This window comes from Tiliqua scincoides, chromosome 1 (assembly GCF_035046505.1).
Source record: "Tiliqua scincoides isolate rTilSci1 chromosome 1, rTilSci1.hap2, whole genome shotgun sequence".
In the NCBI taxonomy this organism is placed as follows: domain Eukaryota; kingdom Metazoa; phylum Chordata; class Lepidosauria; order Squamata; family Scincidae; genus Tiliqua; species Tiliqua scincoides.
Genome location: NC_089821.1, coordinates 63455056 through 63482912, shown reverse-complemented (window position 1 = coordinate 63482912; position 27857 = coordinate 63455056). Strand labels below are relative to the sequence as shown.

The 27857-nt window shown below is 46.3% G+C and overlaps 1 protein-coding gene across 2 annotated transcripts; it reads right to left on the bottom strand.

The window, feature by feature from the left end:
• Positions 1-239: 239 nt before the first annotated feature.
• LOC136636256 (acyl-CoA (8-3)-desaturase-like) lies at positions 240-26903 on the bottom strand. 2 transcript variants are annotated; one of them, XM_066611227.1, is made up of 12 exons: positions 26640-26903; positions 19150-19260; positions 17998-18195; positions 17182-17283; positions 16860-16988; positions 13352-13412; positions 12131-12204; positions 7087-7184; positions 5592-5688; positions 4485-4564; positions 2184-2309; positions 240-1128 (listed from the first exon to the last, which is right to left on the bottom strand). In XM_066611227.1, exons 1-12 carry the CDS (start codon positions 26871-26873, stop codon positions 1050-1052), a joined length of 1389 nt encoding a protein of 462 aa, XP_066467324.1. In that variant the 5' UTR covers positions 26874-26903; the 3' UTR covers positions 240-1049. The 2 variants fall into 2 exon arrangements, with proteins under 2 accessions (XP_066467324.1, XP_066467325.1); XM_066611228.1 differs by lacking the exon at positions 4485-4564 and having other exon boundaries at positions 1039-1128.
• Positions 26904-27857: the final 954 nt, after the last annotated feature.

The window sequence follows — 27857 nt, the reverse complement described above, 5'->3', positions numbered from 1 at the left end:
TCTCGCATGAGCTGTTGGATGAGGGCTCCCTCCACTGCTTGCTGTTTCACGTCTGTGATGCAGCAGCGGCAGCAAAGGAAAGGCCAGCCTTGCTTTGTGCAAGGCCTTTTATAGGCCTTAAGCTATCGCAAGACCTTCATTCATTCATATAAGTTCATCTTTAATATATTCATTTATGTAAACTTATGTACATTTATTCAAATTTTAAATGTAAATTAATTCTTTTTCCCCCCCTGGCCCCTAACACAGTGTCAAAGAGGGGATGTGGCCCTCCTGCCAAAAACTTTGGACACCCCTGTGCTAGAGCATACCACACTGTAGCATAGCATCTACTGAGATCAGATTGGGCTGTAAGCCTACTTTTCATTTCAAACAGCAAGGGATTTGCTGGATTTCTGTCATTTGAAATCAATGCAAATATCAAACTAATGTGTGAATTTTAATTGCCTATAAAATTGGTTCCCTATATCCAATCATTATGAGGTTTGAGGCCTTAAACCACAAGCCTATTCCTGTCTGCTCAGAAGTAAGTCCTATTGAGTTCAATGGGCCTTACTCCCAGGCACATCTACATGTGCGTAGTACTGAAACTTTAATGGCACAGTACAATCCTTGAACCTGCCATACAGTTTGGACAAAACCCACCAAAACTGCAAGTGTCAAGAGGCATAACCTTATCATATCTCACAAATGGATCTCTCTAGTTTTTGGTTGCATATTATGAACAAAATGTATTATAGTTTTTTTTAATACCCAAAATAACAGAGCATTTTTATTCATTTCTACATAAAAGAATAGTTAGTAGAAAGAAGCTATTCCAGTGGCAAAGCCCCTTTTCAGTTAAAACACATTCCCAGTAGTCTTGCTATGAAATATTAATAAATAATAATGTTATTATAATAATACAGTGTGCAAGCCCCAGTAAAGGGAAAACAGTAAAGGTAGACTTATTGTCTCCATAGTCATAGCGCAGCTGAGTAAGCTCAGATTTCATATTCCATTTGCCATTCTTGTGTCCTTTAGTTTCATGTGCTGCATGTTCATGATGATCACTCTCGGCTCAGGGTACATGCTTCTTGTTCCTGATGATAGGCTTTGAACCAGACTTCCCCATAAACCTTCAAGGATCTGCAAATACCAGTGGGGGGGAAAAACCAGCCTGATTAATTGTAATGAGAGAAGAGAAAACACAGAACATATATTTGATAGATTCATTTCTGATTCAGCTCAGGGACAAGCAGTGAATTTAGAGCAGTACTCTTATCATCAACTATCTTTGAACACAACTTCTCTTTCCAGACATTTCACACCTTTAAAATTTCAGTTAACAATCAGTTCACAACCTCAATTCACAAACCATGGACCTCTGTACATATGCTAATCAACAACAATAATGTTCTGAAGGTAGACTTGGAGCCCAATCCTACTCTTCCCCTCCCCACTGGTGCAGGCAAGCTGAAAAAGGGATTTAAATCCCTTTACCCCTGAATAAGCCCACTGCTCCGCAATGGGTTTTCTCAGGCCTGCACCAGTTCTGTAGTCCAAGGAGAGAAAGCTGCAGGGGGGAAAAAAGATAGTATATGGTGTGTGCCATCATCGCTGGATCCAACCCCTCCTGCAGCCCCCTGCTCCCATGCATCCCCTCTACCCAGTTCTGCCCCCTCCCTGCCCCTTTCTGCCGTTCCCCCACCCCCTTTAGTGCTGGCTTACCTGTTCAGGCACACAGGGGGCACTCTGATGATATGCATGGCCTTCCTGCCAGTGCTCCAGCAGCACATGCTGACAGAGCACGCTTTATGGTTGCGTTTCAGCACCAGCGCAGGTGGAATGCTAAAGAATTGGGCTACCCAACATTTTCTAGAGAACAATCTTCATGCGAAATGTTTCACTTTATGCTGTTCATTTGAGCAATCACTTGCTTATGTTCATACACAAGACTTCTTTTGTGGCCTCTGCATAGATTCTCCCAAATCTGATCAGGTGCAGTTTGCATACTCACAAATGCAAATCCAAGGAAGAGGGAACATCTTATCTACCTTTTCCTGCCTTGTCCTTTACAGCAGAAATGGAAGGATAGCTAACTGCATTTATCATCTTTTGCCCTCGTTTGCCTCCCCCAAGTCCTACATGCTTTTCTGCATCAGCATCTCTCCCTACCCTGATATAGCTTATCAGCTACCTACCGAAGTATATCTGCAAAGCCAGTAAACAGGGTCTTTGACTGATACTCAATACCATGTTTGGCACACATGGACTTGACCAAAGGGGTCACCTTCCAGTAGTTGTGTCGAGGCATCGTAGGGAATAGGCTGAAAGGAAACAGAAAGGGAAAAAAGAAAGGAATGTCAGGCCCTTTTTCTCCTTAATAAATGCCATATTCCACCAAGGATATGATTCTGCACCACTGCCAAAGGTGCACGTTTGCAACATGTTCTGGGGACTTGCAAAATGAGGTAAATGCCTGCAGAAAAAAATTCAAGGTGTTTCTAGATACTTGAAGGAGAAATGCTGCAAATGAGCAACACTGGATGTAAGATACAAGTTTATTTGTAGTACTGTTCAAGGTGTTGACTATACATTCATATGTAAATCATACACAGAAGTTGACCTTACCCAAGAAAATCTTAAAAATCATTATTTTACTGAGCACATAGTCCTAACAGTTGCAGGATCTTGCAGAGCATGGCTTCAGGGGGTGCTCCTTGACCTTTTTTGAATACCCTGGAAAGACAACACTTTATTTCAAGTAGAGCTAGCTGCTAAAACAGCAGCTGAGGTGTTTTTCAGGCTTACCCCAGATCTAGCTAGCTACCTTAAAACAAACAAGCCAGCCAGCCAGCAAGAAAACAAACAAAAAAACCAAACTGCTGAGGACCTGGAGACAGAAGACTTTTAGTAAAATAAGTGTCAAGAGGGGAGTGCTCCATGACCTTTGGATACCCTATAAATGTTGCTAGGAAAAAGTAGTAAAAACACACAGTTTAAAAAAACCTGTTGGCTCTCAATGGTTGAGTCCAATCCAATACTTGTCTATTCAGAAGCAAGTTCCATTATAGTCAATGGAGCTTACTTCCAGGTGAGTATGGACAGGAGTGCAGTTTCAGAGCCCAATCCTGAGCTCCCAAGGTGCGCAGCTGTGGAAGCACTGAAAATAGCTGCCACCGCATCCTGCACGCTCATGGCAGCCGTGGACGGCACCTCAGGAGAAGGGGACGTTCGTCCCCTTCCCCCGGGTAAAGGGACTAGCCCCGCAATAGGGCTATTCGATTCACCACCAACCAAAAGGTCGACAGTGAGGTAAGAGCCTTCATGTTAGGCGCCGAGCCTGACGCAAAGGCCCAGGATCTGATGGAGCATTGTTCCACCAGTCCCGCCTCCACCTCTCCCCACTCCCTCCCAACACACCTCCCTTCGCCCTCTCCCCGCCTCCCTGTCCCTGCTTCTCCCTGCCCTCTCCTCGCCTCCCCCCTCCCCGGGACACCTCCCCCTGCTTCCGCTTTCCTCTCTGCTGCTTGGCGATCTATACAACCGCCAAGATGCGGAGGCTGGGCACCTGTATGGTGCTAGCCCAGCGCCGGCCAGCACTGGGCTACCATGGGCACTTGCCTGGAGTTAGAGTTCACAAATGTGCCTTACGGCACACTTTTGAAAGTGTGCGCAGGCGGTAAGCTGGCAGGTGGAGCTCAGGATTAGGCTCTCAGTCATTTAGCTAATCTCTTTACATAACAATGGAGGTAAGAAACAGATTTTTACTGAGGCTAGTCTCAAGGCAACTCCTCAAACTATGAAGTTGTGCTTATATGTTGCACAGTGGTATATGTGGCTAATAACTAGCACAACCAACCAAATAACCCTCCTCCCCCCAAAAAGAGGAAGCAATGAACTGTGAAAAATATGACTGAATGTGGTGAATTTGACTCCTTTTCCTAGATTAGTTGCATTTGCACAACAGTAGGTTCCTCAGGCTGCAATCCGATGCACACTTTCCTGGGAGTTACCCCACTGAAGAGAATGGAACTTACTGAGGAGTAGAAAGGCATAGGATTGTAGTGACAGCTGAGTACAGGTTTTCACCTGTAACTGAAGTGCTGCAAACAAAGAGGATTCCAAAGTCTAGTCTTTATCATAAAAACTGTGCCCAAGTTTCATTTTTAATTACAGGAGGGGGAATACCTTGTAAACGATTACAGTACCTCAGTTTCCCTAAAATAATTATCTTTGCCCTTTTGGGGCATAAAATGGGGTGATCCTAACACTCTGAAACCAGTTCAGTAAAAAAGTTTCAGCTCTCTGCTTTCCACAGAAAAAATTCAGAGAAATTGGTGGGGATGAATTTGGGGATTTCACACTTTGTGCCAATGTTCCATTTTCACAACTCCGGTAGGCTAGGGCATTGTGCTTCACCAGAACACCTGCCCATCGCATAGGAAAATTCCACAATAATGCCTTTGGCAATCCTCCCCACTCCCCAAATTCAAACTCACTGGTGTTCAATCTGAAAATTCAGGTGTCCTGTTAGCCAGTCATTGAAAAGAGATTGGTGCACGTTACATGTTGACTGAAGCTAGTGGGAGAAAAGAGAGAAAGTCAGGTGTGACTCCACAGATGCTCCATCAAGCAAATACAGCTGAAATTATCTCTGGGAGGGGGTGGAGGAATGTCTAAGGCAAATCCTTCTAATTCAAAAGTGATTGCAAAATTCTAATCAATTTTTTCATTATTCATTTTTTGTTAACATTCCCGGTTATGGAAGCTATTGAATTTGAAGGGTTTAAAAAAAGGATTCCATGTATTAAGTTGATTTTCAATATTAGAATTTCATTTTGTTGACTAAAAATTGATCCTAACAGCTTAAGGAAAAAAACTGAACAACGTGAACAACTGTGCCCCTCAAATTACAAAAACAAAATGGTAACTTTTCACAATTCAGAAAGACAAAACCGAATTGTAAAATCATGTCTAATTTGCCATTTGTGCAGCGTTTATTTTCAGCTCTTCCTCCCAACTGTCTCATTCCTGAGATTGAATGAGGTCACTAGAGTGTGGAAACTGCATACCTCTCTTTTCCTAAATTGTTCTTGGTGAAAAGGGGATGCTGGGAAATGGAATCCTTCCTTTCTGCCTTTGTGTTGTCTCACTGGTGGACCAGTGCTACTACCCTAAAATGTGAATAGCGTATATTTGTCCTGCACATCTAATGTGGGCTATTCAAAAAGATTACGTATGTAAAGGGTCAAAGTAGGAAAACAACGCACATCCTACTCCTGGTGTTCATGCAAGGTTCTATCCAGAATCTCAAAACTGGCCATCTCTTTGGATCTACACATTTGGCCCATCTCATTCAGATTTTAACATCCAGCAGGATTCACTACCTCCCCACCACTCCATGCCCCTCACTTGACTTTTCTGTTCTTGCATATTCAGCATTAAGGAACTGGCAGATGAATGTGTGAAAGATCCCCCTGTGTGTCAGATTTGATTCACTCAGGAAAGGTTGAAATTTGATGTTACAGTACTGCGAGCATGTATGAATCAGTTCTGTCTCATTCATATTCGGAGTTTCTGGAATGGAATGAAAAGGGCTACATTACCTGGGTAGAGAACCAGTCCAGGTTCTTATCATAATCAATAGGCATAGGAATGTGGCTTGATTGACTTATCCATACAAATATGATACTGTCTGTAATTCTGCAGAAAAGAAAAACAAGTCAGGGTGCATAAGACTCAGTGGAGATAAAAAGGACACCAACATTCCCATCTAGCCCACTAGCTGAAGATGGACCAGTTCATTGATCTAATCTTAGTTTGATAGTAAACTAGTTCTGGGGCATGATGGGAGAAGGCATGATTCAGCACCCTTGCTGAAGCCAAGCCACCTGATCAGTGCTTGGATGGTTAACAGGCTGGGAATCCTGTATACACTGCCTTGGGTTCCATGACAAAAGAAAGTCAGGATAGAAATGATACAAATCAGTTGTGACAGATTTTAAATGCCAGTAAAGTCTAAAGCAGTGCTTCTAAAACTTTTTAGCAACAGGACCCACTTTTCAGAAAGACCATCTGTCAGGACCCACAGAAAGTGATGTCACTAACCTGGAAGTGACATCATGACTGGAAGTGACATTATCAATTTAGACTTCAAACCTAAGCCATGATCCGCCAAAGGTCCAATTACATAGAACAATTGTGCTGTTATTTTGCATAGCTTGAAATTCAGACTTTCCAGCTGGGAAATCAAAGAGCACAGACTTGAAATCTCCTCCAACCTCACAGTCCTTCCTCCTTTCCAGCATCCAATCCTCCCACCTATTCAGGGAAAAGCACCATGCCTCTCTCCCATGGGGAGCCCACCCTGCCCAGCAGCTCAGTACCCTGTATTTTCAGTTATTTTCAATGGTGGCTGAGTTAGGTGCTATGTGACACACCTGCTATTGGCTCATGACCCACCTAGTGTGTCCCGACCCATAGTCTAAGAAAAGCTGGTCTAATGCCCCACTGTCTGATTCAGCAGGTGTCCAGCAGACACTATTATTTCCCTGCTCAAAACAGTTGAGTAATCTGTGCAGATTTGATACCCAGAAAAAAATTAAAGAGAAAACAAGAAGTATTATTTAAGAGACAAAACCATGACTGCAGGCAGGTTCACACACTCATGGACACCACATGGTTTCCCTGTCCTTGCTCTCATGACACTTGATGACCTGCAGCAGTTGCTCCATTGAGCAGTGCTGCATTTGGATGGACCAGACCAGTTGTGGAAGTTCAGCCTGCAGTGTTAGCTCTACAGTGGTAATTCAATCATGGAATTGCTTAGTGCTGTTGTCATGTGATGAGCATATGTGGGCCAGCCCTCAGGGATGGAGAAGAGAAGGGGTCTAAAAGGTAGTCTCTGGTGGAGTGGGAAGGGCTAATTGCCAAATCAGAAAAGAAGGGGTCTAAAAGGGATGGAGAAGAGAAGGGATCTAAAAGGTAGTCTCTGGTGGGGTGGGAAGGGCTAATTGCCAAATCAGAAAAGAGAAAGATTCATTAGTCATAATGATGAAGGACCAGGGGAAACTCAAAAGAGTAGCAAAATATGAACATTACTTGATCAGGAGAAGATATCCCAGAGCACCCGTCACTCCAAAGAAGGGTACAAATGACACAAAGAATCTGACAAAATATGCCACAATCCATGCTATTTCCTGTGGAAAAAGAAAATAGATAAAATAGTTATTTTATAATTTCCTTCTCCCTTGGGGCCCTTGGTAGCCTTAGTGGCAGCACTGCAGGCCTGAAGCTACTGCTGTTGAATGCCAGGTTGGTAAACAACAAGACCATCCTCATCCATGAGCTGATTGTGGAGGAGGGCGCTGACCTGGCTTGTATCACAGAAACCTGGTTGGCTGAGGCTGGGGGATGTTAATCTCACCCAGCTGTGCTCACCAGGTGTCTGTGTACAGAAGTAGCCATGGCAGCAGGGATGGGGTGGTGGTGTCACTTTGTTCTACTGGGAGTCTACTTCCCTTACTATGTAATCCTTTCCAGCAGTGTGTGGGGGTTGAGTGCCTGAGCGTGGTACTGAGGAGGTTGTAAAGGACGGAGTATCAATCTCTTAGCTGTACAGCAGATTCCTTCTGAGCTGGCCGGGGTGGTCTTGGCTTTGGTGCTGGAATTCCCCCAGCTGATTATCCAGCTCAGGACTTCCTGGCTACTATGTCAGGTATGTGCCTTGCCCAACTAGTGGAGGCCCCAACATACATGACTGGGCACACATTGGACCTCATTTTCACTGCTGGGCAAAGGGAGGGCCCCCTTAATGGCAGAGGAGATTTGGGTTTCGGAGATTTTTGTCACGGACAGATTATTACCTAGTAAAGAGTAGTCTAACGGCAGCACCTATTCCTCTTAAGGTAGAAGGACCTAGCAGTATGGTCTGCCCCCGAAGACTGATGGATCCGGATGGTTTCCTGAGAGCTTTGGGGGATTTCCCTGCTACTAAGGCCAGTGACTCACCCACTGCTCTGGTTGACCTCTGGAATGAGAAAATGGTCACAGCAGTGGATGACGTTGTACTAATGCGACCTCGACTGGGTTGTAGAACTCCTTGGTTTATTGAGGACCTTAGGGTGATGAAACGGCTCAACAGATGTCTAGAGTGGCGCTGGAGAAAGACTTGGGACGAATCTGACCAAATCCAGGCAAAATTACAACTTAATGCCTATTCTGTGGTGGTGATGGTGGCAAAGAATGATTTCTTCTTGGCAGCCATGACTGCAGCAGAACGTCATCCAGCGGAACGGACCTGTATTGTTTAGGGCTTGTTGCAAGTCGGGTAGATTCTCCTCATGCCCACTGTGACGCTTTTGCAACACATTTTGTGAATACAGTCGCTCAGATTTGTGAATACGGTCACTCAGATCTGTCTTGCCAGTTATTTATTTGGGATTTTTTCAGTGTATACAACCTGAGGATGTGCACAGAAAACTCCGGAGTGTGGGACCTCTTGACCCTTGCCCAGCGTGGTTGTTACGTTCTGCTGTTACGTTCTGAGTGCGTTAGCAGACTGGGTGGAGAAGATAGTTAATTCATCTCTCAGGGAGGGGTTGCCGCTTTAAAGGCGGTGGTAATTCACCCTCTTCTAAAAAGATTCTCCCTAGACCCAATGGTCTTGGACAATTTCCGACCTGTGTGCAACCTCCCATTTTTGGGTAAGTTGATTGAGCAGGTGGTGGTGTCTCAGCTCCAGGGAATTCTGGAAGAAGCGGATTATCTGGATCTCTTCCAGTTTGCTTTTGGGTCAGGACATGGGACGGAGACGGCCTTGGTCATCTTGACTGATGACCTGCACCAGGGATTAGACAGGGGGAATGTGTCCCTATTGGTATTGCTGGACCTCTCAGCGGCCTTCAACACCATCGACCATAGTATCCTTCTGGACAGGCTGACCAGGTTGGAAGTTGGAGGCACTGTTTTGCAGTGGTTCCGCTCCTTCCTTACAGAAGTGGACCCAGACGGAGAGACTGGGGGACACCTGGCCACTAAATTGCAGGGTGCTTCAGGGATCTATCTTGTCCCCCATATTGTTTAACATCTACTTGAAGCTGCTGGGGGAGGTCACCGAAGATTTGGAGTTGGGTGCCACCAATTTGCAGATGACACCTAGCTCTATCTCTCTTTTCCACCAAGTTCCAAGGGGACTGTTGAAGTGCTGGGGCACTGTCTGGAAGCAGCCTGGATGAGGTCTAATAAACTGAAATTAAATCTGGACAAGACAGAAGTCCTCCTGATCTAGAAAGTAAGTACACAGGTATTAGATCTACAACTAGCTGTGGATGGGGTAGCACTTCCTTTGAAAGAACAGTCTGCAGCCTGTGAGTCCTCCTGGATATGCTGCTGTCCCTGGATGCTCAGGTAGTATCTGTGGCCAGGGGAGCTTTTGCCCAGCTTCGGCTGGTGTGCTGGCTGAAGTTATACTTGTGTCCGTCAGATCTGGCTGGTGGTCCATGCCCTAGTGACACCTTGGTTAGACTACTGTAATGTAGCAGTCTATATGGGACACCACCTAAAAATGGTTCGGAATTTGCAGTTGGTGCAGAATGCGGCAGCCCAGTTGGTCACTGGGGTTTGGCCTGCAGAATCCGCTATGCCATTGCTCTGTTGGCTACACTGGCTGCCCATTCCTTTCCAAGTCCGATTCAAGGTGTTGGTGATGACCTTTAAAGCCCTATACAGCATAGGACTGGGGTATCTCAAGGACCGTCTTCCCCATATATTCCTGCACCTCCCCTGTGGTCATCAGAGAGGGCCCTTCTTAGGGTACCTGCGCCATCTGAAGCCAGGGGGATGGCAGTGAGCTGTAGGACCTCTCGGTTGTGGCACCATGCCTCTGGAATCAGTTGCTAGAACATCTGAGGGTAGCTTCTACAGTATATGGTTTCCGGCAGAGTTTGAAGACCTTTCGCTCTAGCCTGGCCTTTCGGGAGGGAGGCACTTCTTAGGGATCACTTATACACTTTTATGCTGCTGACATTTTAATCTGCTCTTTTATTGTTATGTTTTAAATTGTTTTAATGGTTTTATTTTAACAATTTATTTTAATGTTTTATCTTAGGTGTTTTCTCTGTTGTACACCACTTTGGGTGTTTTGAAAAGTGGTATATAAATCTAAAAAATAAATAAATCTAATAGATAAAGTAATGTCATTGTAGCACTTTCCCCTCTCCAAGCAGTCACACATTTAAAGTTCGAATGAACATTATTCACACGTATCTTATCATGTGCAAGCAACACAGTGGAAATTTCAAACTTAAACTCTTTGAAGGATTTCCCCAACCCAGAGATGTAGTGCATCACGCATGGATTTGACAGACTCTTTGAAACCATCCAGGTCCTGCATTTGTTCCATGCCCTACTGCACCACAGAGCATTATCTGTATTCCTAGCAGGTTCAGAGTTGGCACAGGTTACACACCCCATATCCATCTACTGTAGTGGGGTGATAGAGTGGTGTGGTGGTGGAGATCTTCCGCTAATTTTGGATTAATGCTAAACCATCAAGCCTAATGCATGAGAAGTTCCCATAGAGATTTGGCCTAAATAATAAGGTCCAGTTTGTGCTACTGAAGTCTATTTTGTTTTGTGCATTAACAGAAGCCATTGATCTAGTCTGTGCATGAAGTACCTTTCCTCCAAGCAGTGCACCAAAGTTTCAGAAAGCTCATGAAAAGGAACTGCATGTGAAACTTACAGTTAGTTCATCAGAAACTAACCAGAGGTATGTGTGATAAAGGACTGATTTATCACAACGCAATTTCTTCTCACAGCACAGACTGAACATTCACACTGGGTCATGTGAGATGGTTCTCAGGGCTTTTCCTGACATTCATCATAAAATGCTAAAATGTGCAGTGGAAATTCAGTACTTGAAGGACATCCATTCCACATACCTCCCCCCCAAATGAGCAATACTACTGCAGCAAAACTGCATTCTCTCAGCAGCCAACCCACAATGTTTTCTTGCTGGGGAAATGAGATCCCATTCCCTTCTCCCCAGGTAATGCACTGAAAGGTCTTTTGTGGTCTGCGTGTGAGTGAGGGTTGTGGGATTCAGTAGTGTCCATGATACCCTAAAGGACACAGCATTAAGAGGAGCACCAGCACAGGAACCAACATCAGTTTTACACCATTGCCATTTCCTTCACTGTCCCTTTCAAAAATTTTAGATCTATATAGCAGAAAAATTAAAGTTTTTAAAAAAATTTATTGGCTAAGTATATCCCTTTTGACTCGGAGAAGCAGCTGAAGTGCTCATCTAGCACTTCCTAAAGATTGGGCCCAATACCATACAGTTCACTTTACTCTGCAACAATGTCTCTGCTGTGCTCTCTCTCTCTCTCTCCCTCCCTCTCCCGCCAGCACATAATTCTTCTAATGTTAAAAAAGAGACACTAGTCCATTTTGCCTGTGTGCCCCTGACCCAATTTGGTATGGACCAAGCTTTTCAATAAGGGCTCCATCTAACTTAGACAGACCTTCAGAACTTGTTGCAAGAGGACCTGATAAAGTAAAAATGCAGTTCTGGGATACTCTTTCTAGGACAGTACAGATAACTTAAGCAGGAGCTGCGGAGGCCAATACAAAACATTTCTGCAGGCCCCCCATGCCCACAGGCCCCCCTCCTCACCAGGATGAGTGGCACCTGCAGAAGCATCACTGCCAACTGCTTCCAGGGGGGAGGCGGATTTCAAGTCAATTGGACCCAGGGGCAGGCTTGTGGGAGGCGGGCGATGATTCCATTCCAGAGTGTCCGCTACGGCATGAAGTGCCAGCTGTGGCTACAGGTGCAGAGCCCCTCCAGATCTGGAGCCCAATCTGACCTAAAGCCAGTGCTGAAGATCTCACTTTTTCTACTTTGCTTCTGTTTTGCTTTACACTGACCACTTGCAGTCCAAAACACAAGTTACACTATTTCACAAATCCCAGGGCTATTCTGCTGTTCTTAGCACCATCATCTTTGTGTCAAAGTTGGCTTGTGCATCTTTTCCTCAAAATAGGCTATAATGTTCCTACCATTCAGACATGTGACATTCTCAAAAGGCTACTAGGAAATGTCAGCATATTATTGTTTGGAAAGGACAGGTGCACTTACCCTCCAAAGCTTTTGCTTGAATACGTAATACAATGAAAAAGCCTGAAATACTGGCACAACAATTGGTGGCAATGCTGTAGAAGGAAACAAAAGGACAGAGTCATTAATCAGTCTTTTTAAAAGTAGGAATGAACCTCCCCTGCTTAAAATCACACCAAAACTGAAATAAAGTAGGGAGTGTTCTCCCAGCCCTTTCTCTCCTCAAATTATTGGATTTTTATATTTTGATCCTAAAAGTCTTGTGCCACTTTCCTATAACAATTAGGTGAAATAATGTTTTGGGGCAATCGGGTTCATGTTGCATTGTCCACTGTGGCAACAGGAGATGGTGGGGAATAACATTGATCTTGTGCATCCAGGAAGCAGGAAAGGGATGAGAGAAGCAGGGAAACATTCTAAGAAAGGAGAATTTTGGGTGGGGGAATGGCGATTGGAATGTTGGGAGAGAAGAGTTAAAAGAGGCGGTTGGAAAAGAATGTGGGGGACAGAGACGGTTGCTCTGAGGAAAAAGCTTCTGAGCAGATGCTTGAGAAGGGCTGAGGTTCAAGAATGTGGGGGAGACAGGCAATGGCTCTGAGGGAAAGCTGCTGAGCAGATGATTGGGGAGGGCTGATGTATAGGAGAAGCATTCCCTGCAGACCATCTGGAACACCCTACTGAGCAGCAAACCTGTAGAATATACATTAATACTTACTTCACTGTTGTAAAGTTAATAGAAAAATTCTTTAGAAGAAATCCTAATGTGTCAGTGTGGTTTGATGGGGACCAAGTGCAAACCTGGCAAGTCCAGTTGCTAAAAAAATTGGCCACGGTTATGCTACCAAGTGACAAAAGGGGGTTCGGCACGCCTTTTGCATGACAACTATCATGAGATTATTATTAATGATCCTTACATCCTACCTTTCCTCAACATAATTCAAGGTAGCATGTGCAGGGACAACAAGAGTTCTCCCATCTAGGCACTAACCAGACCCAGAACTACACAACTTTAGGAAGGCTACTGCAGTGTGGGCCTTCAGTACATGAACACAACAAATCTGCAAAAGATTTACCACTTAAAGAAGGTGGATTGGAGAAAGACCAGGGATATTAGCAGGGCTTTTACGTGAGGTGAAGGACTTTGTTGTGAGCAAGGGAGGATTGACTGACAACTGAAAAACAGGTGCTGGCTGGTGGTCAATATGGATAAAAGGGACACAAGGGGAAAGTGGAGATACTTACTGAAGGAAAAGTACTGGTGCTGATGATTGTAAGGCATGTACTTCTTCTTCTGCCTCCCCAGCTACAAAGAAAGAAAGTCCAGAGAAGGTCAGGAGAAAAACAACAAACCATCATTAAGTGACTGATGTGTTGTCAGAGATGCATCTCCATGAATGTACTTCATCTGATCCCCATTAGGAAACACGGTTAGCCATCAAAGCCACATGTCACTTTCCATGGCAGCAGATTGCAGCCTAGTGAGCTTGTCACATACGCTTTCTTGATAAACTAATACATTGCCACTTGTTCCACAACCATAGACAAGAACATGTTGCCAATGGGATTTTTTTAAAAATGGTATTTACTCCTTACCCTCATTGCCAGATTGGGTTAGTATACTGTGGGCTCTTGGTATTCATGGGAATCTGTTCCAGGACCCCCCACAGATACTGGAATCCATGGATAATGAAATCTGCAGCAGGGGAGTGCTGCAAAACTGATACGGAGACTGAGCCCAGCACACTGGAGGTCATGAGCAACCTCCCCACACCTCAGAACACCTCCCTAAGTGACATGAAGTTATTAGCACAAAAAAGGCATCCCAGGAGGCCTCCTGAGGCCCTCTTGTGGTGCAGGCTTGGCATCCGTAGATGCTCAAATCCGTGGATGCCGAGTCTGCAGACAGGGAGGGCCCACTGTATTTGGAATCCACTTCATGTAATACCGGGCAGTGAGGAGATGGGCCTTGCCCGCCTCCAACCTTGGACTCTATACCACCTAAGAAACTGCACCTGCACATGCTGTCAGAAGGACTGACATACTCCTTTCCTATGTTACTCTCTTTTCCTCTTTAACTAATTGCCTACTGCTTTGTATGTCACCTTATGCTGATTTGTGCCTTACTATTACAACGTGTGAACAACCCACCCAGAAGCCAGACACGCCGGCGACAACCGTGGAGGCCACCCAAGGAGGACCCCCTGGATCCAGGACCCGCGACCGGAGGCTGCCCTCGGCGGAAGAAGCCTGGCCTGGCACTGCTGGCCATGTACAAGGCGGGAGTGAGCGCATCTCGCTCTAGCCTTAAATATAGTGACTTATGGACTTCCAACTCACCCCATGTAACCCCCTGGAATGGACCTACATACCAGACTTGAATGCTCTGTGTTTGTGACTGACAACACTCTCTCACTGTATGTAACCGTGTTCTGGGATCTTATATTTGCTATCCAGTTGCTTTTCTGTTCATGAAACTGAAACATTCTCTAATAAAAAGTTAATTTGTTATTTCAAAAAACTGTGATGAAGAAACTCTGAACACCTGTTGGAGTCCTTCTCTTGATGGAATATGAAGGGCAGAGATGGTGAAGATTGTGGTAGGTGAGAGAAAGCAAGTTCAGCAAGTATAGCAGGAGACTCAGACACCTCTATCAAGGAACCCCTGTACACTTTTAGAGCAATACTTCCAGGTGAATCTACATTACCTCAGAATTCCTTCAAAGATCTGTAGCCACGTGAGGCTGACCTTGCCAAATCGGACTTCTCAACACCCCTCCAGCCCTTCACCCCAGCAAGTGCAGGTATGGAGCCTGTTCTCTCACAGCGTCTAAGTAAAAGGACTGTTTTCCAACTCTTAGTATGGAGTAAGTTTCTTCACAAGAAGAAACCAATAGAAAATCTACAAGGTGTGTAACATGAAGCAAATAACTGATCTAACAGAGTGAACTGAAACAGTAGCAATGTAGAGACCCCAATTGTGCACAAATTTAATCTTAAGAACACAGGATCATGACCCTGCTGGATCAGCCCCTGGGTCTACCTACACTAGCATCCCATTTCCAACAGTTGCCGGCCTGATGCCTTTGGGGTGTCCTTGTTCAGAGGAGGGAGAAGAGAGCACACCATCTCTTTGTTATTAAAAAGTAAATGCTCCTAAACCTGAGGTTCCATTTCCATATGGCAGCTGGTAGTCATTGACATATTAACAGCTCAGCTGTAAGAAACCTTTGCTTATGGAATGAGAGTTCCATCCATGAAAGCCCATTTTGTCAGGGTAGTGGCTGCAAAGAAAACACAAGAAGTAGGGCTGCCAGAGTGAAAGGCTTGTGACCATGTGCATGTGCCACTGAAGCACCGAGCCACTGCTGGAGGAGGTGATTTGGTGCAGGAGGTGTGCTGTGCGCAAGGAGGAGGAAGATCATGGTGGGTATCAGGGTTGCCTGGAGGCATGTTGGGGAGGGCAAGGGGCAGTTATTGCCAGCAATGGTGCCACTGATATCTTATGCTCCCCATGTGGCCCTTGGATTCACTCAGTCTTGCCCAGTCAAAGAGCTGGCACAGATCTGAACAGACCCATTCATGACTATGGCATGGCAGGCGAGGTAAGTAAGAATTTCATTTACCACACCGTTCCCATTTACCACGTGTTCCCAGGTATCTGCAGGAGGCAGCAGAGACTGTGTCAGCACCATTGCACCCCACAGGCCAATCAAGGATAGGGTTTCGTCATTATCTTCCTTAGATTTGTCTTATCCCCTTCTAAAGCTATCTTCTTGATCAGGGGTATTATGAGCTAAAACACGACGTGATGTTATCTTGGATCTGCCTCCTCTGTTCTACAAAAAATCCCACTAAAACCGTAGCATGCTCCACAAGTGCTGCTCTGAAACCAGAAGTGTGCGACTACCAGGACAGCACAAACTCTCACTCTGTCCCTGTAAATGAAGCTAGAAGTCCTGCCTTTTTGAGTTTCTTGGCAGCACCCAAGAAGTATAGTAAGACGGGGAATGATCTGCTTCTGCTCAAGTGAGTGAGAAGCAGATCATTTCATTCTGTGGTGGCAGGTTGGAAGGGACAGCAGTGAGCCATTTAGTTATTTGATTTTTCTCTGTAAACCGCTTTGTGAACTTTTAGTTGAAAAGCGGTATATAAATACTGTTAATAATAATAATAATAATAATAAACAGACCAAGACAGACTAAATCTGCTGTCCCCTCATATCCCTTGCAATCTGCTACCGATGCAAGCCACATCATAAATTGGTGCATGAATGGGCCAGCCCTGTTCTCAATCGTCAGTGGCCACCACCATATCTTGCAACAGCAAGTTCTTTTAAATAATTCAGTACTTTCTTTTGTTTTTCCTGAATCGACTGTCTCTCAATGTGTTTGGACAATACCATGTACTAGTACTGTGAAGAAAGGCTAAAAAGTTCCTTCCACCTACTTGGTGGCCTTGCAGTGCCCACAGAGCAGCACCCATGTCATATAGCAACAGTCTCCACTGCTACTGTCCAATATTGACCCTTCAAATAGGAGCAGAACCCAATCCCCAACTGCCTCAGGCAGTCCAGAACGGCACGGTGGTCTACCACTGCTGAGATATTTCAGAATAATGGTTCAGTTCAATTCCTTATGTCTGCATCTAGACAGAGATTGTTTGCCAAGGCCACAAAGGCAGTCTCCCTCATGAAACCCTGAACGCCTTGGCATGTCACCCAAGCAGTTCTGGAATACGAATTGCTGGTTACCTCCATAGATGGAGTTTCCCCTACGGAAAGAGGGATGGGATGTATGTCAAGATCTGGATCCTTCAGGAAACAATTTGGTTTGGAATGATGCTGGGAATGGTGACGTATCCACCAGTTGGCTGATAGCCCCTATTAAGAAAGAAGAAAGCTGAGAACTCAGGCTTCAATGCTCTTCTTACTAGCAAAGCTCCATGTTTGCCACAAGTTCATTGAAAGAAAATGGCCCATAAGCCCCTTACTGAACCTTTTTCAATATTCTGTACTATATTCCACTCTCACTTTTGACCAAAGCTTCAGAACATACCCAAAGTAATGCACTTACCTTCAGATGGCACATCACAAACTCATGAACAATGTGGTTCCATTTTGGACTGCTGAAGACCGAAAGGTGCCCCAAATCATGCTCTAGCCAATTTGTCTGGCACTAAAGTGGAAAAAGGGCAGGTCAGAAGAGAGGAGCCTGTTATTAGGTTCCAACAAATGGGGTCAGGATCATGCCCTTCCTTTCTCAATCTGAAGACTAATACAGCCTGTGCATTCTCAACAGCTTGAAACTCGGGGATGGAATCTGCAATAGGAATTATCATGCTGGATCAGAACAAAGCTTCACCTAGTCCAGAGGATTTTCCTGTCACCAGGACCAAATGCCCTAACAAGGTCCCCAAGCAGGGCATGATAGCAAAGGTACTATTCCTTGTTGTTTTCCCTCAGTTCCTGGTTTCCAGTAGCATACTGACCATGGGCACATACATATAGCAAATATGCTTATATAGCTCTATCTTCTGAATTTATCCAACTATGTTCCTAGAAGAGACAATTATTTCTATAATGTTATTCCATTACCTACTCATCTGTTCCACTATTCCTCAAGAGCCACCATATGGAAAAAATGCATTTAAGTTGTAGAACTACACTTTGCCTCATGGGGTTCATTGTTTACCCCTGCTGAATACCCATATAATTGTCTCAGTGAACCAAATACGTCTGTTTCTAGTGGAGTTCTGTGTCTGCTAGGCTTCTATTAGGTTTTCTTTTTCTTCTAGGCTTGTTGAAAGATACTCCTCAACAGTATACAATAGAAAGATTGTAGCTGCCCCTAAATAAATATGAGCATAAGCAATTGATTGAACAAAATTACCTGGGCAAGAGTAAGCAGCACTGTAGAAATCAGGAAAGTAGTTACAGAGATCCCAAAGTACCACAAGACAAACCAGCCAGCAGCTTCTAGTAGTAGGATATGCAGAAAAAGCAGGAAGAAGAAGAGATGATTTGGCTTCAGGAGTCCCAGCTTCTCCACAGTGGACCGCAGTTCCCGGAAGTCCTCTACTAACAATTTCTGTGGAGAGATCCAAATTTGCATCTCACTTTGCTCCAAGCGTGGGAACATACTTGCCTTAGAAATCAGAGCAGTTATGTCACGCACGTGCCACTGTCTAGACTGGTCTTCATGTGGGCATTTTTGCCAAAAGAAGGATTGTAATATGTTCCCGTCTCCTAGGTAGGAGTCATAGAACTTGAGATTCCTAGACCATTCTGACATTTGAAAACTCATGGATGCTATACAACTCATTCCTGCTTTGCTGACAGCAACAATTCCCTGGTACAGTGTGATGTAGGTTGCAAGTAATTTTGCTATTAAGAAACACTGAGAGCCCAATCCAAACTTGCCTGGGAGCAGGCATGCCAGCAGGCCTGCCCCCCATCAAGAGCAGGGTTGGGACCAATTGCAGTTCAGCCCAGGGTAAGGGGAATTCATTACTCTTACCCTGGACAAAGCCACAGCAGCCCCAATAGGTCTACTCAGATCTGTACCACCTCAAGCGTTATGTGAAAATCCCCCATTTTGTCTTTTAGCTTTGATTTTCTTTTCTATACCATGGTCTACTCAGATCTGTGCTGCCTCAAGAGGTGCTGCAAATCCAAGCAGCCTGGACCTGCTCTGGGCCACATGGATCAGGGTTAGGATCTGGCACAAGTACCTGATCCTGACTCCACCCCCCATTTACCTGTTGTCCCCACCCCCTTCCCGAAATGCCTCTGCCTGTCCCCTCCCAGATGCCTGCACCAGTTTGACTTGGCCGGTTTGGGTTCACGCTGGCCCAGTGGGGCTTGGACTGGCCTCCCTCCTCCAGAGTCATTGCAGATACAGCACTTTTGCAACACCCTTCGGCTGGCACAAGGGACTTGCGCCAGCCAAGGGTGCTCTCTGGATTGCACCCCAAGTTTGTCTTTTGCCTAGAGCTGCCACCACCCTTGTTAATTCCACTTGTGGATTGGAAGACAAACTTACATTCTTGCTGTGCTCAAAGCTGGGCTCATGAGGAGCCAGTTCTCCAATCAGAAGTGATTTCATGTACTTCCTCACCAAAGTTTTGTCAAGGTGAAATGCTGTGAAAGCATCCTAAAGGAAAAACAAAGAGGTTCCCGAGTTACAGACATCCGACTTACGAATGGGCTACGTTGGGGCTTTTTGAAGCAGGTGCTGCTGTGAAGACATCAGAAAAACAAACAACAGCAAGAAGCAGCAGCAGCTGCTTGGAGAAATGCTGAGCTGCTCCAGAAGTGTAATTAGGGGAGTGACAACTGCACTGGGTGACACCACAGGAGGAGTGACACCAAAATGACTGGCTTATTGCACCCCAAGCTGCACTCCCCCCACTGCCGCTAGAGGGTTCCCAGTACTTTCATGAAGTGGCTCCTTCTCACCCCATCTTTCTCACACTTGCTTAGAGTCCAGCTGAGGGGCAGAAACCATAGCAGTAAAGCAGTCAGCGCCACTTATAAGAGGTGCTCCAGCAGTGTGCTACACAGTGCGCTGCTAGGGAAACTGGCGGGAAGGCCTGCACCTTCCCACCAGCATTATTGGCTCTCCTGCCACCCACCAAAAGCAGATACGTCAGTGGGAGAGACAGGAGTGGGGGAGAGGAGGGGAGAACAGGGATGGGTGGGTGGTAACAGGATGGGGGATGGGCAGGTTTGGTCCAGGAAGCAGCTGGGTTCAGCAGCAGCAGCGGAATCCATGGCACAGATACACGTGGACATTTGCCTGCTATTTAGCTAGCAAAGGTTTGAGTAGACCCCACATGCTGCTGAGGCTTACCCCTGGGTAAAGGAATGATTGTCCCTTATCCAGAGGAGACTTCAGCAGCTGCCTCCCAAGGCTGTAGCTGGGGGGGCAGGGGGGCTTTGACCCCACCCCAGCATTTTTACTGGACCTCTTGTCCTCCAATCTTGATTGAATGTCCTCTATTTTGACTTCTGTACCCTGACTGCTCAGCCCCTCCTTGAAGGCAGCCTCCCCCAGTCAGCTCCGGCTGCTGTTGCTTAGAAACTCAGCCTAGGAGCCAATCATAGGGATCCTTCCCCTGATAGTCACATGACATGGGAGAAGCGGAAGGAAGGAGCCTGAACTGAATGTGTTCCACTGCCCTCCATCTTTTTCCTGGGAGCTCAGCCGCAGCAAGCATGACCTGCCCTGTGCAGGGTTCTGGAGGCTGTTGCTGAGCTCTATTCCGGCATCAGTTGGGGGCAAGTTGAAGCCCTTTGTGCAGTGTCATTTTCGCACACAGGAGGGAAGAGGGCTTGGCACTTCTGGCAGGGATGGGGGGAGAGAGAGCACATGTGCATAGAGTGAGTAAAACAGGGTCCTTGGGGCTCCTTGGAAGTTATGACATCTGGTCACCCTGCCCCTATCCAGAGCACACAGAGAGCAGGGCTAGTCGAGAGCAGCTTCAGGGAGGGCTGGGAGAGATTTCTGCTTGTACTGGCTGGGGGGAGGCTGCTATTTCTTCTACTGTGGAACATGCTAATTACTACAAAGGTATTGCTGCTTGGGGGTGGGGTATCAGTCTAGGGCAGTTGCCTGTGTCATGGTGTTGTACAGTGGCTTTTAGATTACATTCTAAAACTGGTCTGGTTTTCCTGGACTGACAGCCCAATCCTGAGCTGCCTGGAAAATGGCTGCCGCCCCATCCTACGCACTCTGGGCAGCTGCCGGCGGCTCCTCGGGAGAAGGGGGCTTTAGTCCCCTTTCCCTAGGTAAAAAGAGTAGCCCCACAATGGGGCTACTCGATTCACCGCCAACCAAAAGGTCGGCAGTGGATCAAGAGCCTCCGTGTAGAGCGAGGGTCCCACCTCCCTCTTTCCCTGCTCCCTCCCCCCAGCACAAGTCCTGCTCAGGGACAAATCTGCTAATATTACATTGCCCCTGTATAAATCTATGGTGCATTCACACTTGGGATACTGTGTCTGGTTCTGATTGATACACCTCAAGAAAGGTATTGCAGAGCTGCAAGAGGCGCAAAAGAGGGCAACCAAAATCATCAGAGGGCTGGAACATTTTCTTGATAATGTAAGGTTACAGCATGTGGGGCTTTTAAGCTTGGGAAAAAAAATGATTACCATGAACCTATAAGTCAATCTCACAGATAAATTGAGAGCAGGTTTTGAGCCAAAAATCACGGAATGTTCTGTGATTCTTGGATAAGTTGGGGGTTAAACTTAGGGAGGTGTCTGACTATAGTTTTGTCTGATTTTTTCCCTGAGGTCAGATCCTGAAAAATAACCTATCAGTAATTCTTACCCAAGAAATGCACAGTCTCCAATTTATTAAAAATATAGTAAAATCATAAGATACATTTTTATTTTTTAACTTTTTAAATTCTGGTCTTCACAATCTTTTTGTAAACACTATCAGATTAAGTGCACCGTAAACAACATACCAGTAGAACAGTGGTTCCGAACCTGGAGTATATGTACCCACAAGGGCACTTGACAGGACCCTTATGGGTATTTGAAAAAGAATTGCATAATTGTCAGAAAAAGGTAGGTAGTGCTCCAGAATGCCTTGCAGGGCCAGCAAGGCAGGAAGGGAGGTACCTAGTTGGCCATTAAAGCCACCAATAGCTAGTTTTTGGTCGTCAATTCATGTATGAATCAGTGATTGAAAACCAGCACAGTAAAAAAGCTAAAACAATATAGAAAGTGATCAATCACCAAGAATTTCTCAGGACACTTCTGGGGCAAAACAGTGCAAAGGCAGAGTCTTCAGTTCTTCAAACAGATAAAAAGAGAAAATACTGTGATGAATACATTAAGTATGGATTTTCATATAGAGGAGATGAAGGCTTATATTATTCATATTAATTACAAACATTTTGCTAATACAAGGGGTACAATTTATCGAATGGGCTGCCAAGGGTTATGGAAGTGAAAAAAGGTTGGGAACCACTGAAGGAAAACCATTAATCAAATCTTTCTTTAAGGTGCCTGGTGTGTTAAGCCAGAGGTTCTACATATAACATGCAACTTATAACACATAACTAGGAGTGTGCAATTCAATTCACAGCAGAGAGATAAACAACAAGGAATTACTGTTGAACAAGAGCAGCTACACATAGTGCAACCGTATTTACTCAGAAGCAGACCCATTGCTTGGGTGCTATTTTTAAGTAATGGTGCACTGAACTGTAGCCTGGGACTTCGTTTCAAATGAAAATGAAGATTACATCCTGGTGCTTAAAAAACCAGACTGCAGCAGCATTTACAAAATGGAATGATGCTTGCTTGATATAAAAGGAAGCCTTTAGCAGGAGAACAAAAGTTTAACTTTGGTTGAAGCTTTACTCTGGAGAGCTGCCTTGGAGATTAACAGCCCTCTAATTATCTCTGCATTGCTTTTGCAGCTTTGCTTGCAGAAGAAAAAAATCAATTTACATTTAAAATTTGAATAAAATTACATAAGATTACATAAATGACTATATTAAAGATGAACTTATATGAATGAATGAAGGTCTTGAAATAGCTCAAAGCCTGTAAAAGGCCTTGCACAAAGCAAGACTGGCCTTTCCTTTGCTGCCGCTACTGTATCACAGACATGAAACAGCAAGCAGTGGAGGAAGCCCTCATCCCACAGCTCATGCGAGAGAGAGGTCAAACAGTCACCCTCATGCTGAGAGCAGATGCATCAGGCCAGTGCGGGCTCCAACAAATCTCTGGAGGGTCAGAGGCTCATTGGAGACTGGGGGCTCCCTGAGGGCCACATTGAGAGGCCTCGAGGGCCAGGGCTTGGGCGGCCCTAGGGCCAGGGCTTGGGCGGCCCTAGGGCCAGGGCTTGGGCGGCCCTAGGGCCAGGGCTTGGGCGGCCCTAGGGCCAGGGCTTGGGCGGCCCTAGGGCCAGGGCTTGGGCGGCCCTAGGGCCAGGGCTTGGGCGGCCCTAGGGCCAGGGCTTGGGCGGCCCTAGGGCCAGGGCTTGGGCGGCCCTAGGGCCAGGGCTTGGGCGGCCCTGGCCTATATGTTAAGTTTTTATTTTTTTGTACCAATGTGCATTACGTTAAACTTCTTTACACAGAAACGCATCTGCCATTTTGCTGCTCATTCGCCCAGTTCAGAGAGATACTTCTGGTGCTCTACACAATCCCTTCCAATCTTCACCACTGGGAAAAGTTGTGCCATCCACAGACTTGGCTGCTTCACTGCTTATCCCCGACTCCAGAATTCCATGAACAAGATGAAAAGCACTGGTCCCAGGACAGATCCTTGAGGTACACTGCTTTTCACCTCCCTCTTTTGTGAAAATTACCCACTGACACCCACTCTCTGTTTCCTGCTCCTTAACCAGACCTCTTATTCCCCAACTGGAGTTAGGTGAGGAACCTTGTGAAACGCCTTCTGAAAATCCAGATACAGTGGTATCTCGCATAACGAATGCCTCGCGCACCGAAAAACTCGCAGAACGAAAGTGTTTTGTGAAGTTTGGTAACTCGCACAACGAATTTTTATGATCCGTGCTTCGCAAGACGAATTTTTTGTTTTGTTTTGGTTTGTTTTAAGGGGATGATCTTCATGTCAGTATATGATCCCGCCCACCCTAGTAAGGGGAGGATCTTCATGTCAGTTTGTCAGTTTATGATCCCGCCCACCCTAGTAAGGGGAGGATCTTCATGTCAGTTTATGATCCCGCCCACCCTAGTAAGGGGAGGATCTTCATGTCAGTTTATGATCCCGCCCACCCTAGTAAGGGGAGGATCTTCATGTCAGTTTATGATCCCGCCCACCCTAGTAAGGGGAGGATCTTCATGTCAGTTTATGATCCCGCCCACCCTAGTAAGGGGAGGATCTTCATGTCAGTTTATGATCCCGCCCACCCTAGTAAGGGGAGGATCTTCATGTCAGTTTATGATCCCGCCCACCCTAGTAAGGGGAGGATCTTCATGTCAGTTTATGATCCCGCCCACCCTAGTAAGGGGAGGATCTTCATGTCAGTTTATGTAAGTAAGTCCCATTGTGCTTGCTCCCAGGAAAGTGTGCACAGGATTACACCCTTCAAGCTCCCCACTCAGCATCCCCCCCTCCCGTTTTTGAAATCCTCAGTACAGTATGTAAGCCTTTAAAGAGCACTTAATAAACACTTTGTAAACCAAATTTGACTTTGTTCTGACTTTTCTTGCCCACAGGAATGCATTAATTAAATTTCAATGCATTCCTATGGGAAAACGCGCTTCGCAAAATGAAAAACTCGCATAACGAAACGACTCGCGGAACGAATTAATTTTGTTATGCAAGGCACCACTGTATATAATATCCAAACTCCTTTCTGAACATTTTTGTTGAAAAGCTGGATGTTTTTAATAATAATAAATATCCTTGTTCGTTAAACATACACGCGTGTGCATGTGTGCACACGCACACACAGAGCTACCCCTCCATATCCCAGGGGTTCCCTTCTCCCCTCCCCCATGCTTAAGGAAATAGTGGATACAAGAAATCTCTATATAAATAAACATCCCCATACCTCCTGTGCCTGTTAGATTATCCTTTTTGGCAGCAGTGCTTGTGTTGGCAGCAATGATGACAGAACAAGTGTTTCTTGTTGAAATGGCTTAAACTTAAGAACACAACATGCAGACAACCTGTCTGCATGCTAGAGGGAGACCAGCAACGTAAGAACAGCCCCACTGGATCAGGCCATGGGCCCATCTAGTCCAGCTTCCTGTATCTCACAGCACCCACCAAATGCCCCAGGGAGCACACCAGATAACAAGAGACCTGCATCCTGGCACCCTCCCTTGCATCTGGCATTCTGATGTAGCCATTTCTAAAATCAGGAGGTTGCACATACACATCATGGCTTGTAACCTGTGATGGATTATTCTCTAAAAATTTGTCCAATTCCCTTTTAAAGGCATCTAGGCCAGATGCCATCACCACATTCTATGGCAAGGAGTCCCACAGACCAACCACATGCTGAATAAAGAAATATTTTCTTTTACCTGTCCTAACTATCCCAACACTCAACTTTAGTGGATGTCCCCTGGTTCTGGTGTTGTGTGCGAGTGTAAAGAGGATCTCTCTATCCTTCCTATGCATATCTCCCCTCAGGTGCCTCTTTTCTATGCTGAAGAGGCCCAAACGCCGTAGCCTTTCCTCATAAGGAAGTTGCCCCAGCCCAGTAATCATCTTAGTCGCTCTCTATTGCACCTTTTCCATTTCCACTATATCCTTTTTGAGATGTGGCAACCAGAACTAGACACAATACTCCAGGTGTGGCCTTACCATAGATTTGTACAATGGTATTATAATATTAGCTGTTTTGTTCTCAATACCTTTTCTAATGATCCCAAGCATAGAATTGGCCTTCTTTACTGCCACCGCACATTGGGTTGACACTTTCATTGAGCTGTCCACCAGCACCCCAAGATCTCTCTTCTGATCTGTCACAGACAGCTCAGAACCCATTAGCCTATATGTGACGTTTTGATTTTTTTGCCCCAATGTGCATGACTTTACACTTACTGACATTGAAAAACATCAACAAGAAGCAGGTTAACATTGTTAGTCTCCTTCTAGAGTGCAGACCACTTGCCTGCGCTCTTCAGTTTAAGCAGTTTCAACAAGAAACACATGTGCTGCCATCACTACAACTAATAAAAGGTACTCTAATAGGTGTGGAGGGGTGAGGGTCCTCCCAGATAAGTGAATACATACCAGGTCTATCCCCAAAAGATATGGGGGACTGTGTGTGTGTGTGTGTGTGTGTGTGTGTGTGTGTGTGCGTGGGAGGGAGGGGAAGAACACAAACAAGAATGTTATTATTAACATTCTGTCAGAACGTTATGTCAGAAGGCCAGATGCAAGGGAGAGCACCAGGATGAGGTCTCTTGTTATCTGGTGTGCTCCCTGGGGCATTTGGTGGGCTGCTGTGAGATACAGGAAGCTGGACTAGATGGGCCTATGGCCTGATCCAGTGGGGCTGTTCCTATGTTCTTAAGAATCCAGATTTCGTTGCAGTAAATATGATCTCAGAGGATTTAATGGATACACCTTTGCTTCCCACCCCCCAATGCAAAGAAGCTTTTTTTCGGGGTCATAAGGCTGAATGCTTCAAAGTTTTCATGGTCTGCCACAGATGTTCCAAACACCCCCACCACCTGTCACGCAGACAGAAATGTAGCACAGGGGAGGTAAAAATGGAGCTTCCAGACTTCTCCAAAAGGGCAGTGACATCATCAGCAGGAGGGCCAAGATGCAGCCGCTGAAGCTTTTTTCAAAGGAGCTGAGCTGAAAACAGGCTCAGCAGGAGGCGAACTGAGAAATTTGCTGAAGGGCATATAACAGTTCTACCCGATTGCCTTTTCGAAGGATCGCCTGAAAAGCAACATGCAGCAAAGGTTCCACTGGGGGCTGCAGTCCTCTGCAAATGTGCCTGGACGAGTGTCATGACGAACTCATCCACTTCAAAATCAGAACTCCACCACCGGCCACACGCGCGCCCCTGCTCACCGTGGCGTCCTGGCCGGCGTAGCCGGAGATGACTCGGGACCCGCCGGGGTGCTTCTTGTGGAAGCGGCTGACGTCGTAGACCTTCCTGTCGATCACCAGCCAGCGGGCTGCAGCCGGGCGTCCCTGGCCGTTGCTCAGCGCCACCTCCTCCCAGGTGAACAGCCGCGGGGAACCAGCGCCGGCCTCGGGCTGCCCCTTCCCCGCCGCAGCTGCAGCTCCTTCCTGCGGCGCCATCGGAGATACGCGGCGGACTGCCGGGCGGGGCACGCCTCTCCCCTTTTGAGCGCCACGTGCGGCCGGGAAAGGGGCGCTCCGCTCTCTCCCTCGGCCACGCACGCCATTGGTCAGGAGCGCCCTCGCGGGAGCTCATTGGCTGCGCCCCCTGAAACCCTGCCTGAGGTCCCAGCAGTTGTCCGCTTCTCTCGGCGGGCGGGCTGTGCCGGCGCCGCCCTCACTCCCACGGCCGGAGGCGGAGGAAGAAGCACCGGGGAAGGTCGTGTCGTCGGGTGCCTTCTGTCCTCCTGGGAGCAGCAGTACGCTCAGTGCCTTGGCATCGCCTTCACCACCACCCCCGCCGAGGAAAAGTGCACCCCCGAAATGGAGACGGAGCGCGCTGGAACTGAGGACCCACCACCCCCACTAGCGCACCGCAGGTCACATCCAGCCCCAGTCCAGGGAGTCATCCTGCAAATCGGCTGCGGACAACGTGCTGAGCGGACAACTGGGAATGCAGAAGGCGAGCTGCGATGATGCGACAGCTTTGAAGCGCAGAAAGAGGCGCGTGGTGGAGAATTCCGCCTGCCTCTGTGTCCCTTCCGCGCAATTGCATCTGATTGGAATGAAGGTCACACGCTTTGGGGAAGAAAACAGGGATGTGGGGGGCGCTCGGGCTGTTACACTGTCCTGGCCTGTGTTAATACATGGAGTTGGCCTCAGATGCTAGGTTCCCTGAACCAAACCTGTTGTTCCAACTACAATGAGCTTTGTGTCACCTCAAAATAGATCAGCTGGAATGTGTCCAATACAGTACAGTAGTCCCTCCAGGACTGAATGAGCTCCTCATCTCATGTGTGATTGGGAGCCTCTTTTAATTAAGTGGCAATCCCCTTCCCCAAACATGACATGATATATTTTTATGCCTCTTGGAATAAAGATAGGGGTGTGCCATACATGCATTGTTCTTTCCTTGTTAGAGAAATTGTAATTCTAGGTCTTTAT

Excerpts from the sequence above, each read along its gene's own strand:
- LOC136636256 (XM_066611227.1), bottom strand. The coding sequence starts at position 26,873 with ATGGCGCCGCAGGAAGGAGCTGCAGCTGCGGCGGGGAAGGGGCAGCCC. Across the intron at positions 13,413-16,859 it reads GGGAAACTCCATCTATGGAG|CTGGGGAGGCAGAAGAAGAA; the intron begins GTAACCAGCAAT and ends CTTTCTTTGTAG. Across the intron at positions 4,565-5,591 it reads TGGACTGGTTCTCTACCCAG|CTTCAGTCAACATGTAACGT; the intron begins GTAATGTAGCCC and ends TTCTCCCACTAG.